This window comes from Hypanus sabinus (genome assembly GCF_030144855.1).
Source record: "Hypanus sabinus isolate sHypSab1 chromosome Y unlocalized genomic scaffold, sHypSab1.hap1 SUPER_Y_unloc_12, whole genome shotgun sequence".
NCBI classification, from domain to species: Eukaryota; Metazoa; Chordata; class Chondrichthyes; order Myliobatiformes; family Dasyatidae; genus Hypanus; species Hypanus sabinus.
The window spans coordinates 292650-310000 of NW_026779013.1; the positions used below are offsets into that span (position 1 = coordinate 292650).

The 17351-nt window shown below is 41.8% G+C and overlaps 1 protein-coding gene across 2 annotated transcripts in view; it reads left to right on the plus strand.

Moving 5' to 3' along the window:
* The window catches only part of LOC132386015 (coatomer subunit delta-like), a 74866-nt gene that overhangs the window by 20629 nt on the left and 36886 nt on the right, over nucleotides 1–17351 (plus strand). For both annotated transcript variants that reach the window (XM_059958279.1, XM_059958280.1), the window contains exon 3: nucleotides 7205–7384. In XM_059958279.1, the coding sequence (XP_059814262.1) occupies nucleotides 7205–7384 (180 nt within the window). The remainder of the gene's footprint in view (nucleotides 1–7204; nucleotides 7385–17351) is intronic.

A 17351-nucleotide genomic window follows, 5' to 3' on the forward strand; every position in this document is an offset into this window, starting at 1 on the left:
CATAGCAATCCCCATATATTACTGTTGCAAGATGTCATTAGAAATGGTACACCCTCCAAATCTGTTGGTGTGAAACTTAAGTTACAGACAAGAGAGTCTGCTAGATCAAGGCTTAATTACAAATCTAAGTGTGCAAGATGTCAATGATGCTGCGAAGGATCATTTGATGTGGAGAGCCATGATTGCCCAAGCATGTAACACGCAAGGCTCATGAAAAAGAAGTTTCTCTTTTTTCTGCCAGAATGAAATCAAGGACCAACCGGTTCTGTAGGACTGTTTGCTGATTGCAATAATTTCAGTGGATATTTCTGTTACTCGGGCCTGTGTTTCTGTCAGGGCCCCTGTAATATTGTTGGCCAGCTCTTCAAGTGCTGTAGCCAAATCAATTATCTCTCGAGAATTCTTAGCTGTTCCATAGGAGGGAAAAGCGATCATTAAAGATCACTCAGACTGTTATACCTCTCTGCTGCTTCTTCCAATAGGGGTAACCCTGCAGCTGGGCCATGACTCTCAGATGGGGTACTAAATATACTAGGCAACAACAGCTGGTCCACCCTTTGCTGGGACTTTGCGGGTCCCATCTGCTGGCAGTTTCCCTTGGGAGTCTTATATAGGCCTGATTTCCAAACACCCAGTGGGTAATATTTACTGATCGGGGAGGGTCTGCAGTGGTATAAGTGGTACAGCTGCTATTTCCCAGAAAAATTGCATCTACCCCCCCCTGGAAGTTACAGTAACAGGTGGCATTTACTGCTCTGCTGTTGGGTACCCGCAGATATGGCCAGGATGCATGATTTCCAGTATATGAGATTCCATTTGGTGGGCCTGAGATACCATCCCTCAAAACAGTGACAGCCACAGTCATCTCTGACTGGACTACAGTTCCACACCTCACTTTCCTGAGTTAATTTAGAAAGCGCAGGCTGAGAGTTTCTCACTCTTGTTGAGCGGGATTACTGGCATTAGAATCATAGTTTTACCATGCTGTGGAATTTCGGCACAAACCCAGCAGGACCCTGGTTCTACCTGTTTGGCATAGGTGTGACAGAGACACAGAAAGATATATGTATGGGGCCCCCATATACACCACTGTCAACCAGTCCATTTTCCTTTAATCTGAGAGAGTCCTACTCGGTTCCTTCAGTAACACGTTCGCAGTCTGATTGATGTAGCCACTGAGATTGCCCCTTCAGTTTCACAGCCATGGGAGTGGTCAGTAACATCTGATATGGTCCTCTCCACCGAGGTCCGAGTTTCCCTTGATCCCAGTTCTTGATCAGGATAAAATCCCCAGGTTCTAGGGTTGGATCGTCACTCCTCTCTGTGGGGTAGTTCTCTTTCTTGTAAGCCTGTCGTACTGCAAATGTAATGCTTGGAGAATTTTGGTTAGTTGGCATATATATTTCCCCATCTCTTCCCCTAGGGTATGCATATCCGATTTTTGCTGGTAGACCTTCTGGGAGCAATGGTACACAATGTCTTGGTCCCCAGGATGCCCTCATGGGCCAGTTATAAATGATTTCAGCTGGTGACAACCCTGTTTTCCCCTGTGGGGTAACCCTCATGTTGAATAGGACCTTCAACCAAATGAGTCCAGTCTTCGCCGTTAGTTTGGCCAATTTACTCTTCAGAGTGCCATTGCCTCATGCCACTGTGCCAGTGGCCCATGGGTGGTGTACACAGTGGAATCATTGCTTGTTAGCTAATTTGTTACATACCCCTTTGTTTACTTTCACCACAAAGTGTGGGCCATTGTCGGAGCTCAGCATCTCGAGTTATTTCCTGTAATTATGGGAGTTATTTCCTGTAATAATACTTTCACAGCAGTCATAGCAGTATTATTGGTAGTTGGAATAGCTTCAATCCATTTACTAAACACATCTATAATAGCAGTATCTATAGAGATGTACCAGGCAATTCAGTAAAATCAACTTGTAGACATGAGAAGGTCCACCTGGCAAGGGAGTCGTACCTGGTGTGTAGGGTACAGGTTGCCAGCCAGTTCTCCTTTTCCAGGTGTGTACAATTATGTATATAATCGACCAGTATTGGTAAAAACTGTGTAGAAACAGAAACCTGTCCCACTGGGGTGATCCAAAAACTTAGGTCAGGGTCTTTCTGGTACCGCATCTGGGACCACAGTTTGCAGTGCTCTGCAGAGGCACTGAAAGGTGCGTCATTTCAGCTTGAGTCATGGAGTTTTGCTTGATGGGAAACAGAGGGGACTACAACTACTGAGGATTGTGCCGCACTTCTCGCTGCCTCATCCACTAAAGCATTGCCTTTAGTGACCTGGTGGGCCGCACACTTAATAGTAGCCAAATCTCGAGGTAGCTGTAGAGCAGTGAGTAAGTTGTTTACAAAGGTGGCATTACTAATGGGTAGCCAGAGGAAATCAGGAATCCCCAATGTTCCCAGAGAGTCCCGTAGTCATGTACAATTCCAAATGCACGATGGAGTCTGTGTAAACGTTCGCACTTTTGTCTGTTGCTAGGATACAGGCACGAGCCAGAGCAAACAGCGCAGCCTTCTGGGCAGACAACTGCTTCAAAAGAGGACTGCTCAATTTCTTCATTGTCCGTCACTATGGCATATCCAGAACACCGTTTCCCTGCTGGATCCACAAAAGAGCTTCCATCCTCATAAGATGTCGCCTCGGGCTTGAGGGGGTATTGCGGAACGGATGGGAGAGTCGTCCTTTCTTCACTGTGATCCAGACGGGGGCAGTTGGTGCGGCCGACTTCATGGCCTTAAATTGAGATGGGGTACAATGTCCTGGGTTTGGTCAAGGTTAAAAGAGTCTCTTACCAGATGTCCCACCTTCACCTCAGATTCCTTCCAGTACCGGAGTTGGCCTGCGGCCATGTCTTGCCATTCTCTCTTGGTGCTGCAGGCTTGTTTCATCAGGGTGTAGGTAAGGAACCATAGGCTGTTTAGCTTGAACCCAGGGCAAACCATAACGGTGGTATGGGGAAGCACCTGTCCTGTCTGTCACCAAAGGACACCTGGAACTTCGGCCAGTAATGAAGCTGTCAGTTTTTCACAGGGTGATACCCTTTTTTGTGCTTAGAAACTCGACTTCCAACTAGATTACACCCCAGACTGGTGGTGACTGTAAATGAAACCTCACACTGGTTCCCCTGGAATTCCACCCGCAGTGGCTGGGTACGTGAATACATGCATTCTGTGCCTTCGAACCCACACAGAGTGATTGTAGCGTCTGATAGCTGGAATCCTTGCTCCTGATTGAGAGTGGTTTGGTTGGCCCCCATATCAATCATAAACAGAATTGGAAGTCCAGCAACTTGCGATATTACATTGGGCTCTTCCTGAGGGTTGGTACTCATGGTAGGGAGCATCCTTATTGCCAATTTCTAAACAGGTTATGGGCAGAGAATGATGTCATTGTCCCCACCTGTCCCTTGGTAGGTTTTTGTTCCCCTGGGCACCTCACCCTCCAATGCCCAGGACATCCACAATTGAAGCACACCCCACTTGGTCTGGGGTTGCCCCCCCCCCCCATACCCCATACCTATTGCCTGTCTGTGATAACGGTTGGCAAGGTGGACCAGGCCTACCATTCCTGGAATCCTGACAGTTAGATGGAAGTCGTTGGGCTGGCATTCTGATGGGTCCTGTCCAATAATAGTTCAGGTTATCAGGGTACGGTTAATCTGGAAATTGATCTCAATTCTTGATCTCAATTCTGATCTAGCCCTTTCATATCCTTCTTCCCTCTGAACATATTCACCTTTAATTATTAGTTCCCTTCGGGGTTGATCGGGATTTGAAATGCGGGTCACAGTAATATGTCATAGCTCGTGGCATTGGATTTCAGTCATTGTCAGGACACTTTGTGTTACAGTCAGTCCTCCTTATCCATGAGGGATTGGTTCCGGGACCCCTTGCGGATACCAGAGTTCGTGGATGCTCAAGTCCCTTATTTCTTGAGGCTTCCAAGGTGCATACACAGGAATTACTGAGAGCTGTTCCTCCTCCGCTGCTCGTGGATTGGGTAGCAGTAGAGAGAGGCGAATGCATGGAATGGGCTGCTGGTGATAGTGGTGGAGGCAGATATGTTAGGGTCTTTTAAGAGACTCCTGGAGAGGTACATGGAACTTAGAAGAATAGAGTGCTGTGGTTAACCCTAGGTAATTTTCAAAGTTAGTACGTGCTTGGCACAGCTTTGTGGGCTGAATTGTGCAGTTCACGGTTGTATTGTACAGAGCATTGTATTGTGCAGTATGATTTCTATGTTTCTATTCTTTTATCACCTTCCCAGTAAAATGGGTACTGTTGTTACTAGATACCATGGGATATTTTCCTCCAGTAAACATTTAGCTACTCTAATTGCATCATTCTTTCTATAAAGAAATGCTGCAAACCATCAGGAAAAACATCAACAATGACCAATGCATATTTTCCCTTCACATGGAAATACTTCCATAAAATTCTATAAAACAGTATCTAATGAAATTCTGGAGGCTTTCAAGGAGCTTTCATAAAAACGTTCCAGACTTGCTAAGTGGGCTGTGACTGACTGTCACATAAAATATACATTGACTACTACTGTACTAGGATAGTCTACAGTGGCTTTTCAGTATACGCACTCTATATCCTTTAGGAATGCAGATAATAGTAGTTCGCATATGTAAACTTCTTTTGATCTACCCAATGCAGACACCACGTGAAAGTAACTTTAACTCTTTATTAGCAAGTTACTCAAGAGAACCCCCCTTTAGCACTCTCTCTCGGAGGCTGCATCGACGGTCTCTCCCTCCTGAAGCAAATACAGTTCTTTTTATATCATACAGTCACGTACTCAGATACATGTGGGTTCACCACCTTAGTTTCTGTACAGATTAGTATTGTTAACTTTATCAGTCATAAATTGCTCATTTAACAGTTTTAATTGTCACTATGTCTGGATACAGACAGACAATGCCTCCTGCCCTTGAAAATAGCCACTCTTTTTAATGCTTATCTTGTAGGTACCATAAGGCGTACTAAGCAGAATATGTTTCTCACAGCAAGTAATCAAGCAACGATACGTTACTCTAAGCAAAACCAAAGTTAAGTGCAGATTGCACACCAAGGATGGTGTCACCCGTTCAGCTTATCTTATGAGAAAACATCTGGGATTCTATAGTTTTTTCTCAAGCTCTTAGCTGCTATGACCCTTACAAAAATAGCCAGGGTCACAAGCGGCCTACAAGATGCTAACTTCTTAATATTACAGCATTTTACACAATAAATCTCTTACACAGTAGTTTACAGGGACAGCTGGAAAAAGTAGAAATGTATGATACAAATGTATGTCTTCTATGCTAACTTCTACTGGGTCTAATTTCAGAACATTAATATACTGTCCTTGGACAGAATTCAATTTAGGCTGAAAACAATTTATAATAATACAAAATGTAATCCTGAACTTTCTGTTGTATATGTTCTTCTACAGACTCAATTCTACCTTGTTTTGTATCCATAGTCTTAAACCAATTAGTTTTTTTTGTTAGGAAAGGTACATGTAATACATTGTACATATTTTTTATAATCTTTATTTGGTATTGTGATAGGTTTTGGACTGATACCAATACAGTATATTTGAAAACACTGAAATCTAATCTCATAAAATTTGAAGTTGGGCCTAAGTATTCCCTCATTAAGAATTCAAAATCCATAATAGTAGGTTCATGTCACAAAACAATAGTTTCAAGATTTTCCAAACCTGTCTTGGGTTGGGCAATTCTTCTACCATGTCCTGTAATTCTTCTGCCTTTAAAGGATGATATACTGCACTTGTTTCCCATCCATAAGTTTTCACACTGATCTCCCCCCTTATTATTAAACATACTATTCTAAAGTTCCCTTATTTTGGGCAGGGCAGTACTGCCCTAGTCCTATTATTATTATGTTCTTCTTCTTACCCTCCTTTCCATATTTTTGTTCTTTTATTTAGTACAGCTACCTGCAAGGATTAAACTTATGAACTTAGTTTATACAAATCCCACTCTTACTTACTCTTTTTACTGGTATTCTTGCATCCCAGAATCACAGAAACTGATCTACTCAGTAGACAATAGTTCAGATTTCGGTGTATAGAACAGAAGTGGGCAGAATCTTATATTTGCTACTCACCTAGAAAGGCCACACAGAGAAAAACACAAAACTCTTTTGGTGACCCTTCCTCTGCCAGATTTGCCTTGCGAGCAAGCAGTCACCAGAATCCCCCTTGATCTGTCCCCATATCTAAACGTGTGATCATGGTGGAACCTTTTCATTACGTTGTATATAGCAAACAACAGTTAACTCAGCTTGGTTCAGTCATAAGCACATTTATTTGCTGAAAAAGAAGACTATCACCGCAAAAGAATGGGCAATACCTTTGAGAAAACAGAGCATAATCGATCCTTTATACACAAATTTTACTTTAAATTAAATTCTGTATATCTTCTTTATCAGTCTTCTTGACATTCTTCCAGTAATACATCTGTTTGTCTTTCTGCAATTTATTATATACTCGAGATCTATTGGCATAATGTTTCACAAGTATATTAGCAAAGTACTCTGTCATAATATAGGTTCTATTTAGATGCTACAAGTAAAGGTGAACATTAGGAAGAATGTGATGTTTTGGATATGGAATTGTTTTAGTAACAATATGTAATATTAGATATTTTCTTGTGTTTAATATTAGAAACTTTAAATTGAAGTTAAGGTTTAGGTGGATGAGCTTCAATGCACCCTTTCGTTTGGTATATTTTTTTTTATATTACAATCATATAATAATAGTAAGAATGTAGCTTAACCTCTGTTGGAAATTTGTATCTTATCACTTTTTAAGTAAATATAACAGGAATATAATAGATAAAAAACATAAGTTTTCTTATGTCCACACTACCCGTCCTATCTATGAATTTCATAGTATTGGTGATGAAAGTAATGAGACTTACTAGGAGCCTTCTCATCTGTATCATTTTGTAATTCTGTACAAAAGATTTAAAACTTCATAGCTGAAGAATGGTTTGGTATCCCCTATATATTACCACAAGTGCTATTAATGATCATTATAGCTGAAGGATTTAAAATCCAAGTAAGACTGTAATGAGTTTGCATGTCATGGACATACTGATATTGTAGCTAAATTATGTTTGTTGTCTGCCTTGCAGGCACTTGATGTTTAAAATGCTAATTTGTCTTGTAGATTCCAGAGTACTGTAGAGTTCTGGAAGAGAGTGAGATCTCAGAACATTGCTTTGATCTCATCTTCGCCTTTGATGAAATTGTGGCACTCGGTTACCGTGAGAATGTCAATCTAGTTCAGATCAGAGCATTCACAGAAATGGATTCCCATGAAGAAAAGGTTTTCCGTGCTGTTCGAGAGGTAACTGGAATAAGAATTAAGAATAACTAACAGTTAAATGGAAGTATTTAATATGAAGTAGATAAAAATTTGGTATCAAACTTTATTATTTACTGACCTGAAATTTAATGTTAAACTTTATGTTTCAGTGATAAAATAGTCTTGCCTCAAGCAATAGTTTATTTGTTTCAGTCATCATCTGGATGTTTGGGTATTTAATATACATGAATACCATTGTTACTCCCTTTGCACCATTGGAGTTATGGTTCATGAGTCTGTTCATCATGAGGTCTGTTCAAAATCGCAGATTTTTATAGAAGCAGAGAAGTTGTCCCATTTTGGTTACCTGAGTCTTCAAAATCTTATCTATGTATATGTCAATGGTCTTGTAGTGTTTTCTACTATGTAAAGGAAGATCTCTTAGCATCTCTTACTCTACATCCATGACAGCTCTCACACACTTCATCTTTTAAAGGATTTCAAATTTCTTAGCCCCATCATCTTATTTTTACTGTGGATGTCCAGTCCCTATGTACCTCCATCCCTCACCAGGAAGGCCTCAAAATTCTCCTTTTTTCTGGATACCAGACCTAACCACTTCTCCTTCACCACTACTCTCCTCTGCTAAGCTTGAATTTGAACACACTAAATAATTTTTCCTGCGGTTCCTCCTACTTCCTTCAAGCAAAAATTGTATACAAGGGCACTCACATGGATTCCAGCTAATGCCCTCATGTTTGTCGGCTATGTGAAACAGTCTATGTCCCAAACCTGCACTGATGACTGCATCTGTTTTTCTCTTAGTTATATTAACCAATGTTATCTGTTTCAGAAACAAGAAAGAAAACATGCAGTTGCTAGACATTGGTTGAAATGTGTTGAAATGCCTTGGGATTTTCCTTAATCGTTCACACTAAGGCCTATACGTGGTCTTTTCCGGGTCTCCTAAGCACTTTCCTAGCAACCTTGTAATTTTTAGAGCTCTAACAGTGCCTAATTTTTGCTATGCTATATCGACGACTGCATTGGTGCTACTTCCTGAATCCATGTGGAGATTGTCACGTTGCCTTCAACTTCCACCCTGCCCTCAAATTTACCTGGTCCATTTCTAACACCTCCCTCCCATTTCTTGATCTCATTGCCTCTATTTCTGGAGAAAGCCTATCCACCAATGTCTGTTACAAACCCACAGACTCTTACAGCTACCTGGACTCTATTTTGTCTCCACCGCTACTTGTAAAAACACCAACTCCTTCTCTCACTTTCTTTGCTGCATCTGTTCTCTGGATGAGGGTTTTCATTCTAGAACAAAGGAGCTGTCCTCCTTTTTCAATGAAAGGGGCTTCCTTCCCTTCCTGCACTATCAATGCTACCCTTAACCACATCTCTTCCATTTCACACACATCTGTTCTTACACCATCATCCCACCACCCAACCAGGGATAGGGATCCACTTGTCCCCAACTAGCACATAATTCTCCATAACTTCTTCCACCTCCAACAGGATCCCCCCACCAAGCACATCCTTCAAACCCCACACCCTGTTTTCTGTTTTCCACAGAGATCACTCCCCACACAACTCTCTATTCATTTGCCCTCCTCACTGATCTCCCTCTTGGCACTTATCCTTGCAAGTGGAACAAGTGCTGTGCCTGCCCCATACCTCCTTCCTCACTACCATTATGGCCCTGAAAAGTCCTGCCAAGTGAGGCTATTCTTCACCAGTGAGTCTGTTGGGATTATATACTGTGTTCAGGCCTCCTGAATATCAGTGAGACCCAGCGCAGATTGGTGATTTCTTGGCTGTGTATCTATGCTGTCTGCCAGAAAAAGTGGGATCTCCTTGTGGTCACCCATTTTAATTATACTTCCTATTCCCATTCCAAAAAGACTATCCACAGCCTCCTCCATTGTCAAGATGAGGCCACATTCAGGTTGGTGAAGCACACCTTATATTCCATTTGGGTAGCTTCTAACCTGTTGGCATGAACATTGATTTCTCAAACTTCTGGTAATGATCCCTGTTCCTCACCACCCCCCCACCCTTCATTTCCTATCCCCATTTCTTTTATCCACCTTCTCTTCTAACCCACCTATCACATCCTACTGGTGCAGTTCCCCCTCCCCCCACTTACTTTCTTCCATGGTCTTGTGTCTCTTTCACCAATCAACTTCCCATCTCTTTGTTTTGACCCTCCCCTCCAGGTTTCAACTATCATCTGTTATTTCTCTGTCCCCTCCCCCAACTTTTCAAATCTACGCCTCAGCTTTTTTCTTTCCGGTCCTGCTGAAGAGTTTCAGCCCAAAACATTGATTATACTTTTTGGCCCATAAGTGATGCCTGGCATGTTGTTCTTTTAGCATTCTGTGTGTGTTACTCGGATTTCCAGCATCTACAGATTTTTTCTTGTTTTTCTCAGCATATTGAAGCCTTGAACATCTCATTACATGAGGTAACATTCATAAAACATTAGTTTAAAATTATTTAGTGGTGTTTTGCTGTTTGTGCTTGTTGCAATCCAGCAACAGATTTGAAGAGCTAAATTTTGTTTTTGTAATTTATTTTTTTATTGAAGTTCATCAAACATTTCCATAAGATGTATTTCAGACATTGTACTTATATATCATATAATCACATATATAACAAATCAGAGATTTGTTATCTGAGGTATACACTTATAGAAAAGAGTGGAAAGAAAAAACAAGCAAAAGGAAAGAACTATGTACAAGTAGGGAGTGATCATTTTTTTTACAACATATTCATTGATTTGTGAGAGTAAAATCAGGCCTATGAGGCATTATGTAGTTAAACCATTTCCCCCAGTATGAATCAAATTGTTCCAGCTTATGATTAACAGATGCTGTTATCTTCTCCATTTTGTGAATGTCCATTGTAATTTCCATCTATGTATTTAAAGTTGGGCTCTCCTGTGATAACCATTTCCTAGTAAGTTTTTACCAGCCACCAACAGTATATTCATTAAATATTTATCTCTTTCCAACCATTCTTGAGGTATATATCCAAAATATATTGTCTTACTCTCCAAGGTTATTTCACATTTAAAGGTGTCTTGTAGGGCATTGTGTAACCCCCTCCAATAGTTTTTGATAACAAGGCAGTCCCAAAAAATATGATAATGATTTGCACTTTGATTTCCACAATTTCCCCAGCAAACAGGGAGTTTACTATCATAATGGGATTTCTGAGAGGGTGTAATAAAATATCTCATCGTTTTTCCATCCAAACTCCCTCCATTTCTGTGAATTGGTACACTTTCATTGATATCTCCATATTGTTGTCCGTTCTTCCTCAGATATAATTATCATTATCATTTGAATCGGGAGCAAGTTACAGCTTGTGATTCAGCTGGGAGCTCAGAGAATTCGACCGTGTAGGTAGGATTTAAGCCTACCTGGTCAATACCTGTGGAGGAGGGGGAACTGCGCAGGTGCAAGTGACGTCAGCGTCGAGCGCGCACTTTAAAAGGCAGGACTTCTTTTCAGAGTGGTCATTTGAATGGGGAGCAAGTTACAGCTTGTGATTCAGCTGGGAGCTCAGAGAATTCGACCGTGTAGGTAGGATTTAAGCCTACCTGGTCAATACCTGTGGAGGAGGGGGAACTGCGCAGGCACGAGTGACGTCAGCGTCGAGCGCGCACTTTAAAAGGCAGGACTTCTTTTCAGAGCGGGCAGCGGAGTCCGTGGAAGCAGAGTCCTGGGCTTTGGCTAAGTGGGCTTCGGCAAGCTTGTGTGATTGCTCGCTGAGGGGAAGAAGGTAAGGTCGCTAGGTGCTTTTTAGACTTATTCTATTAATCCAGTTCAGGTATGGGGGAGACAGACAGAGCAGTGGTGTGCTCCGTAAGCAGTATGTGGGAGGTCAGGGTCAACACAGTTGTCCCTGATGACCACACCTGCAAAAGGTGCGTCCAGCTGCAGCTCCTATCAGACCGAGTTAGGGAGTTGGAGCAGGAGCTGGATGAACTACGGATCATTCGGGAGGTGGAGGCAGAGATAGATAGGAGTTATCAGGAGGTAGTCACACCAAAAAACCAGGAAGTAGGCAGATGGGTGACAGTCCAGAGAGGCAGGGGGAGCAGGCAGAGAGAGCAGAGCACCCCTGCGGCCATTCCCATTAACAATAAGTATACCGTACCAGGAATGAGTTGTTGTGGTCCTGCCTCTGGCACAGAGGTTGAACCCTCAACTAGGAAGGGGAGGAGGGAAGAGAAGAGAGCGATAGTTTTAGGGGACTTTATAGTTAGGTGGGCAGATAGGAGATTTTGTGGGGCAGTTCGGGAATCTGGGATGGTATGTTGCCTCCCTGGTGCCAGGGTCCGGGACATCTCAGATCGGGTGCAGGCTATTCTTGAGAGTGAGGGCATGAACCCAGATGTAGTGGTCCATGTAGGGACCAATGATGTAGGTAAGGTGAGTGAGGGGGTCCTGCTTAGAGAGTTCAGGGAGTTAGGAGTGAAGCTGAAAGGCAGGACCTCCAGGGTGACAATCTCAGGATTGCTACCTGTGCCACGTGCGAGTGAGGCGAAGAATAGAATGATTATGCACATTAATACGAGGCTGAGAGCATGGTGCAGGAAGGAAGGGTTCAGGTTTTTGGATAATTGGTCTTTGTTCCAGGGATATTGGGATCTGTTTCGAAGGGGTGGTCTACATCTGAACCGGAGGGGTACTAACATTCTTGCAGGAGTATTTGCCAGTGCTGCTCGGGGGGGTTTAAACTAGATGTGCAGGGGGCAGGGATCCAGATCCAGAGGGTTGGTCAGAAGGTGCATGGAGTTAAATGTGTACAAGGTTTGGGTGATCTTGAGAAGGTCATCAAAATTCAGGGTGCAATTTGCCCGATGGAAGTTCAAGGAGCTGGGTTAGGTACAGTAGACAGTGTTTTAAGCAAAGAGAGGAGGAATGGGCTAAGAATTCTATACTTGAATGCGCGTAGTGTCAGAAATAAGACAGATGAGCTTGAAGCTTGTTGGGATAATGGAGACATGGCTGCAAGGGGATCAGGCCTGGGAATTGAGTGTACCAGGGTATACGTGCTATCGTAGAGACAGAAATATGGGAAGGGGGGTGGGGTGGCCCTGTTGGTGAGGAATGAGATTCAGTCCTTAGCAAGAGGTGACTTGGGAACAGGGGAAGTAGAGTCTGTGTGGATTGAGCTGAGGAACAGTAAGGGTAAAAAGACCCTAATGGGTGTTGTGTACAGGCCCCCAAACAGTAGCGTGGATATTGGGTACAAGTTGATTAGGGAGTTAACATTGGCATGTGCTAAAGGTAATGCAGTCGTTATGGGAGATTTCAACATGCAGGTGGACTGGGAGAATCAGGTAGGTGCTGGACCCCAGGATAGGGAGTTTGTGGAGTGTCTAAGGGATGTATTTTTGGAACAGCTTGTGTTTGAGCCAACCAGGAACGAGGCTATTTTGGACTTGGTGATGTGTAATGAACAGGAATTGATAAGTGATCTTGAAGTAAAGGAGCCATTAGGAAGTAGTGATCATAACATGATAAGTTTTTATCTACAATTTGAGAGGGATAGGGGCAGATCAGAGGTGTCAGTGTTGCAATTAAATAAAGGAGACTACGGAGCCATGAGGGATGAGCTGGCCAAAGTTAAATGGGCGGATGCCCTGGCAGGAAAGACAGTGGATCAGCAGTGGCAGATATTCTTGGGCATAATACAAAAGATGCAAATGCAGTTCATTCCAATGAGAAGGAAGGATTCAAAGAGGGGGAAGGGGCCACAGTGATTGACAAAGGAAGTCAGAGATTGTATAGCATTAAAGAAAAAGAAGTATGACAGGGCTAAGATGAGTGGGAATACAGATGATTGGGAAAGTTTTAAGGAACAGCAGATCTTAACTAAAAAAGCAATACGGAGAGAAAAAGTCAGGTATGAGCTCAGTCTAGCCAGGAATATAAAAAGGGATAGCAAAAGCTTTTTTAGCTATGTGAAGAGAAAGAAAATAGTTAAGAACAATGTTGGCCCCTTGAAGAATGAATTGGGAGAAATTGTTATGGGAAACAGGGAAATGGCAACAGAATTTAATGCATACTTTAGATCTGTCTTCACCAGGGAGGACACAAGCAATCTCCCAGATGTATGGATGGGCCAGGGTCATAAGATATCAGAGGAATTGAGACAGATTGACATTAGGAAAGAAACTGTGATGAGTAGACTGGTAGGACTGAAGGCTAATAAATCCCCGGGTCCAGATGGTCTGCATCCGAGGGTTCTAAAAGAGGTGGCTCAGGAAATTGCGGATGCATTGGTAATCATTTTCCAATGTTCCTTAGATTCAGGATCAGTTCCTGAAGATTGGAGAGTGGCTAATGTTGTCCCACTTTTCAAGAAAGGAGGGAAGGAGAAAACGGAGAACTATCGCCCTGTTAGCCTAACGTCAGTCGTGGGGAAGATGCATGAGTCCATTATTAAGGACGAAATAGTGGCACATCTAGATGGCAGAAATAGGATTAGGCCGAGCCGCATGGATTTACCAAGGGCAAATCATGCTTGACAAATCTGTTGGAGTTTTTTGAGGGTGTAACAAGGATGTTAGACGAGGGTAAGCCAGTAGATGTTGTGTACCTAGATTTTCAGAAGGCATTCGATAAGGTGCCACATAGGAGATTGGTGAGTAAAATCAGAGCTCATGGCATTGGGGGCAGGGTTTCAACATGGATAGAAAACTGGTTGGCAGATAGAAAGCAAAGGGTAGCAGTGAATGGGTGTTTCTCAGACTGGCTGGAGGTGACTAGTGGGGTACCACAGCTCTCTGTATTGGGACCACAGCTCTTTACAATTTATGTCAATGATTTAGATGAGGGCATTGAAAACTATATCAGCAAGTTTGCTGACGATACTAAACTGGGTGGCAGTGTGACATGCGAAGAGGACGTTAGGAGAATACAGGGAGACTTGGATAGACTGAGTGAGTGGGCAGATACTTGGCAGATGTCATTCAATGTGAATAAATGTGAAGTTATCCACTTTGGAAGCTGGAACAAGAGGGCAGAGTATTGTCTGAACGGTGTCGAGTTAGGTAAGGGAGAAATGCAAAGAGACCTAGGAGTCCTAGTTCACCAGTCAATGAAGGTGAATGAGCAAGTGCAACAGGCAGTGAAGAGGGCAAATGGAATGTTGGCCTTTGTTACAAGGGGAATTGAATACAAGAACAAGGATGTTCTTTTGCATTTGTACAGGGCCCTGGTGAGACCACACCTGGAATATTGTGTACAGTTTTGGTCTCCAGGTTTAAGGAAGGACATTCTGGCAATTGAGGAAGTGCAGCGTAGATTCACTAGGTTGATTCCTGGGATGGCAGGGCTGTCTTACGCAGAGAGATTGGAGAGATTGGGCTTGTTCACGCTGGAATTGAGGAGATTGAGAGGGGATCTGATTGAAACGTTTAAGATAATTAAAGGATTTGATAGGACTGAGGCAGGAAATATGTTCCAGATGTTGGGGGAGAGCAGTACTAGAGGGCATGGATTGAGAATAAGAGGTCAGTTATTTAAAACAGAGTTGAGGAAGAGCTTCTTCTCCCAGAGAGTTGTGGAGGTGTGGAATGCACTGCCTCGGAAGACGGTGGAGGCCAATTCTCTGGATGCTTTCAAGAAGGAGCTGGATAGATATCTGATGGATAGGGGAATCAAGGGATATGGGGACAAGGCAGAGACTGGGTATTGATAGTGAATGATCAGCCATGACCTCAGAATGGCGGTGCAGACTCGAGGGGTCGAATGGTCTACTTCTGCACCTATTGTCTATTGTCTATCCCTCCTTCCTTCTCCCATTTTTTTTTAATGTATGAAGTCAAATGTGTTTTAAGATTTGACAACCCCTTATACATGCTTGAAATGATTCTACTACCGTTATCTGAATTATATGCTTTTCTAAAGAGCTCTATCAAGCATGTATTTGCCTTGGTTACATTTTTAAGCATCTTATGAACATATTGTCGTATCTGTAAATACCAATAAAAATCCTGTTTTTCTAATAAATATTTCTCTTTAAGCATTTCAAAACTGAATAGTGTTCCTTCTTTCATTATGTTGCAAAGAACTGTTATTCCTTTAGCTGTCCAGTCCTTAAATCTAGCATCCAATTTATTTGGTGTAAAATCCGAGTCATATGCATACCATTTAAGAATTGCAAAATCTCCCTCTAGATTATACTCTTTTATAGTAGTTTTCCATATTTTAAGAGTCAATTTCACCCCTGGGTTATCAATAGTATTTATGTACCTTTGCAGGTTGTTATCAGCCAAAATTGCTTGTATTGGGATGGGAAGTACCCGTTCCTCAATGTTTTTCCATTGGGCGTCATATGATGGGTTGCACCAACATATCACAGCTCTCAACTGTGATGCAAAATAATAATCTCTAAGAGAAGGTAGGCCCCATCCCACCTATTCCTTTGCGAATTGCAAAGTTTTGAGACGAACACTAGGCCTTTTACCCTGCCAAATATATCTTGATAGCATCTTGTTCTAATAGACTCAATCATTGAACTGAGAGTGAAAAAAGGAATCAGGTTCCATCTTGCCACATCTTCCTTAATTTTTTTTATATAAAGGCTGATAATTACATTCTGATAATTTTGCCAGATCTTTTAGCATAATGATGCCCAAATATTTGAAAGACTCTGTGTGCCATGCCCAGGGGTATCTACTTTCAATTTCTCTTGGTGGGCTATAGTAATATGAAAGTATTGGGTTTTATCTATGTTGATCTTGTATCCTGATAATTGACCATATTGTTCAAAGGATTGCATCAATTTAGGTAAAGAGTATGTTGGTTGCCCTAGATAGATCAAAATGTCATCTGCATAACAAGCCAATTTATGCACTGTCCCTTTAATAGTAATTCCCCTGATATCTTCATTTTGTCTGATGTATTGAGCTAATGGTTCCAGATACAGCACGAAGAGTAGTGGTGACCATGCACAACCCTGTCTCATGCCCCTTTCTAGGGTAAGACTATTTGATAAATATCCATTGATTTTAATCCTAGCAGTAGGATTGTCATATAGTGCCTGTATAGTTTTAATAATTGTGTCTTAGAAACCAAATCTATGTAAAACTCTGTAAAGAAAATTCCAATTAACTGAATCAAATGCTTTTTCAGCGTCCACGCTTATCACTATTGCTTCGATTTTATTTTTTTGTATATGATCCATAATGTGAAGTGTCCTTCGTATATTGACTTGTGCCTGGCGTTGTCGTATAAAACCTGTCTGATCATTATGTATCAGTATGGGAGAAACTCCTCTAATCGTTTGGCCACGATGGAGGTAAATAATCTATAATCTACATTAAGAACGGATATTGGTCTAAATGACCCACATTCCATTTTATCCTTGCCTTCATTTGGTATAGCTGAGATTATCGCTTCCTTCCAACTGGGTGGCATTTGTGCCTCTCTTAGAGCCCAGTTCAGTTTTTGGGAATAAAACAAGAATTAACTCATTTTAAAATTCTTTGTACCACTCTGCCGTATCTGATCCTGGTGACTTGCATAATTTAAGCCTACTAATTGCAGCTTTTAATTCAACTTCAGTTATGTCAGCAGTCATCGTTCAATTTTGATCTTCGCTTAAAGTGGGTAACTCTAGAGAATTCAACAAGGTGTCAATTTGGGTTATGCTTCCCCCTGGAACTTTGGAATATAGAGTTTTGTAAAACACTTCAAAAGCTTCTTGAATTTCACTTAGCTTTTTTTAAAATCATTTTCATTATTGGGTCCCTAATTCTATGGATGGTATTTTCTGCTATCTTTTTTTTCAGTTTCCACGCCAGTATTTTCATAGATTTTGATCAACTTTCATAATGTCTCTGTTTCTGAAACATTGTTTCTTGCTGATTTCTTGCGTAGCCAAGTTATTTATTTCATTCCTAATTCTTTTAATTCCCCCAAGGAATCCTGTGCTAAATTCAATTTGTGCTTTTCTCTAGTTCCTTCAGCCTATTTTG